Here is a 3,541-nt window from a genome sequence, read left to right on the forward strand (position 1 = left end):
GTGTATGAAGTTTTTTAAAAAAAAATAGGATAGAGGTAGGGGAGGGAATTACGGGAATCAAACCCGTGAAAGTTCAAGTAGCCAACCTATGATGGAAAACTACCACATTAGGTTTGGAGAGAGATGGCACCGGTTATATAGTTTGACATGCCCTTTTAGTATCACATATGATCTTCATTTCTAGAAAAAAAAATAAAAGAAAAGAAGTCCAAATTTGTACTTGGAACTTTGCAAAATTAGTCATTCATGCCTATAATCTATAAATATCTTATTTATAAAAAAAAAAAAACTTTATCTAAAATGGATAACAATTCAAGAGCTCCTAGAGACATAGGAAACTCAACTGTACATTTGTGAACTGAAAATCTGAGTATGTAGTGTTCTAAACACACTCTCTACAGAAGTAGAATCAATGTCAAAACCATAACTCTTGCCCCCATACTGCAGATAAAGGTAACCTTTAGAGGACAAGGGTGGAGGTAAAATTTCAGATATCTCTAAAAACTCTCCTGTTGTAGGAGGCCCCGGTGTCTCTCTCTTCTTCGAGTAATAAACATCAGCAAGAAGAAGCCAAATAAGATCAGGATCTATTGAAGCCAGTCCAGCAAGGGCATTAATAGATGCATCTCGTAGGCCTACAACACCGCTGCATGCTATCCCAACTACAAGACCACTGACCTTTTTCAGAACTGCTTCCAGTGCTGAAGCACTATGTTTATTCCGAGCAAGATCTGCAAGCATGTTCAGCACTGCAGCCTGTACCTTTAGATCAGAAATCTCAGCTGCTGAATCTCCTGAAGATGCAGAACCACCTCGGTATGGAAGCTTCAAGTGAGTCTCCTCTAAAGACCCTGGGGCTCTCTTTTGAAATGGTGAAGTACTTAAAAAGCTCCATAAGTGTTTCCCATCTGTATGGAAACGCCGAGTAAAGAAGTCGCCGCCACATATTTGCACGATATTACTAATTGTATTTGCACATCTTCGAACCGCCTGCTTATCAGTGAACAAGAAACCACTAATCAGATAACAGTTCTATTGGTGGGGATAGAACTACCATGAAAAATACTTCTAATTCTCTCTGCTTTACCAGTTCTTTTCATTTCATTGGGTGGGGATGGGGAAAGGGTGTAGCAAGGACCAAAGATCATACAACCAAGAAATATAAATTGGAGGGGTGTATCTACAATCCCTCCCAATCTGAAAAAATTCTATTTACTTCGTCATACTACAGATTTCATTGTCTGGATGTCAAATGATAATCAAATTTCATCTTCAGATATCTTGAGGACTCTAATTGTGGCCTATAAAACTGTAGTTGAACTCGTGCAATAAAGAGAACAGTAGAACCTTAGTCATTGGACATAGATTTGCCAATTGCTACCAACATCTGATCCATGCATGAAAGCTTAAATTGGACATATTTGTTAGAAATATGCATAAGAACTATCGTAAGGATGCGCAAGAGACTCTATCTTCTTTTGTAATTCTATTAAACTTTCAGGGTGGTGTATATCAGCGTCACCTTTAGCCCTATCCAACAAATCAAACACAGCGTTTTGATATTTAGATATTCCCCCAGATTTACGATCATAGTTATGGAAATCAGTTTTTGGGAAAAAAGCCAATTGATTCGGTTTTCTCGAAATCAACAAGTGGACTTGAAATCATAGATCCATTTTGTGATCCACGCGACTCAAACAAGAATCCTATATCTTCCAAGTTCTCTGTATTGTAGGGTAGTTAGGGTAGTTATTTACTATTTAGCAGTTAACTAGTTTCTATCTTATCCTTAGTTAGTTTTTTAATCTTATCCTTAGGAGTTGGTTTACTTGTAAACTCTATAAATATCTGTTTTATAATGAAGTTAGTAGTTTTGCTTTCATAAATTTTTTCTTTGTTGGTTTATCAAACTAATGTTCCTACTTGTTCAATAACAAAATAAAATCAGATTGTTATGTTTTTCCTTCTCTGAAAACTAACAATACCTATGAATTAAGATTATTGGGCTAGGATTTAAGTCTGCACATTGTTAAGCTAATTATTCCTAATCTTTAAAAAGAATCATTTACCTAATAAAATTAACTTAAAGCTTTTTTTTTTCTTCTATTGTTGTTATAAAAAGAATATTTACTTGATTGACTCCCTAAAAAAAAGAGAATGTAAAAGACAATAGATGTAGAAAAGGGGACAGGGGCATTGGTTTTTTATTTGCATAATAAATAAATGTACCTTTTAATTTTATCTCATTTCATATTTATGTTTCCAGTTTCGGGTGTGTACTAGTAAATACTTAAACTTTATAAAGTTGAACAACTAGATACATGAGTCTAATTATGTGACATAATACATGTAGGACACCATGTAGGACACAAATTACCATGTAGTATGTCACGCAGTGGCGGAGCCTCCTTACTATTAGGGGGTTCATCCGAACCCCTTCGACGAAAAATCATATAATATATACATGGTTAAAATAACTTCTTAGGTACATATAGTAGATGTTGAACCCCTTTTGGCTACTTCATGTGTCTCTTTTTTCAGATTTTGAACCCCCTTAATGAAAATCCTGGCTCCACCACTGATGTCACGTGGGACGAATGTATTTATTTGTTCAATTTTATACAAGTTTAAATGTCTACTTATACACACTCAAAGTTAAATAATATAAATGTCAGTTGAGGCCAAGTTAAAGTATATATTCATGTATTATGCTTTTTTTTCACTTATAAAATACTGTAAAGAGGATTGAGAAAGACTAGTAAGATAATGATTATGACAATCAGTGAACTTGATGGTTCTTTCATTTTTTTAAAATACATAAAATTTGAATAAGAGAAGTCCTTCTCAGATATTAATAATAAAATAAATACATAAAGGGTCAAAAATATTTTTAGTTTACGTAAAATTAAATAAAAATATCATCCGTAAATAGTTTGATCTAAAAGATCTTTATTGTCAAAACTTAGATCCAAAATATCTCCACTGTTAAAATTTTGATCCAAAAATATCCTTATTACTACCTTTGGGTCAAAATGTCTAATAAAATATTATTTTTAAAAATAATTCTTTTAATATTTTTTTTGTCTTTTTAATATCCGTTTATCAATTAAAATAGTACTACGAAACATATTTTTTAAATTGATAATAAAGGTCATCTATATAAGATAAAAGTAACCTCATTATTAATTTTCATTTTGATAAGGATTAAAAAAATTCTAATAAAAAATAGAAAATATTTTTATTTGTTAATCTTTTTCAAATTAAAATAGAAATTAGGATAAACACTTGCTAATATAACCTTGATTTTATATTCAATATGAGAAAAAAGTGCCAATAATAACTCCATCTTTGGTATTTGAAGATACTTTAAATTCAATATGAAAAAAAGTGTCAATAATAACTCCATCAATGGTATTTGAAGATATTTTATAATTTGAATTAATGTAAAAAATATTTTTTGTTTTATGGCATCATGATTGTTCCATCTTAACTTTAAACCCAATGATTATATTAGCAATTGAGAAACAATTTTTTTTTTTTT

At 31.6% G+C, this 3,541-nt stretch overlaps 1 protein-coding gene across 1 annotated transcript in view; it reads right to left on the reverse strand.

Annotated features, from left to right (window-relative positions):
- Positions 1–244: 244 nt before the first annotated feature.
- The window catches only part of LOC125861866 (uncharacterized), a 23,852-nt gene continuing 20,555 nt past the window's right edge, over positions 245–3,541 (reverse strand). The window contains exon 17 of the mRNA XM_049541770.1: positions 245–990. Coding sequence (XP_049397727.1) covers positions 340–990 — 651 coding nt within the window. The 3' untranslated portion in view covers positions 245–339. The remainder of the gene's footprint in view (positions 991–3,541) is intronic.

This window comes from Solanum stenotomum, chromosome 4 (genome assembly GCF_019186545.1).
Source record: "Solanum stenotomum isolate F172 chromosome 4, ASM1918654v1, whole genome shotgun sequence".
NCBI lineage: Eukaryota > Viridiplantae > Streptophyta > Magnoliopsida > Solanales > Solanaceae > Solanum > Solanum stenotomum.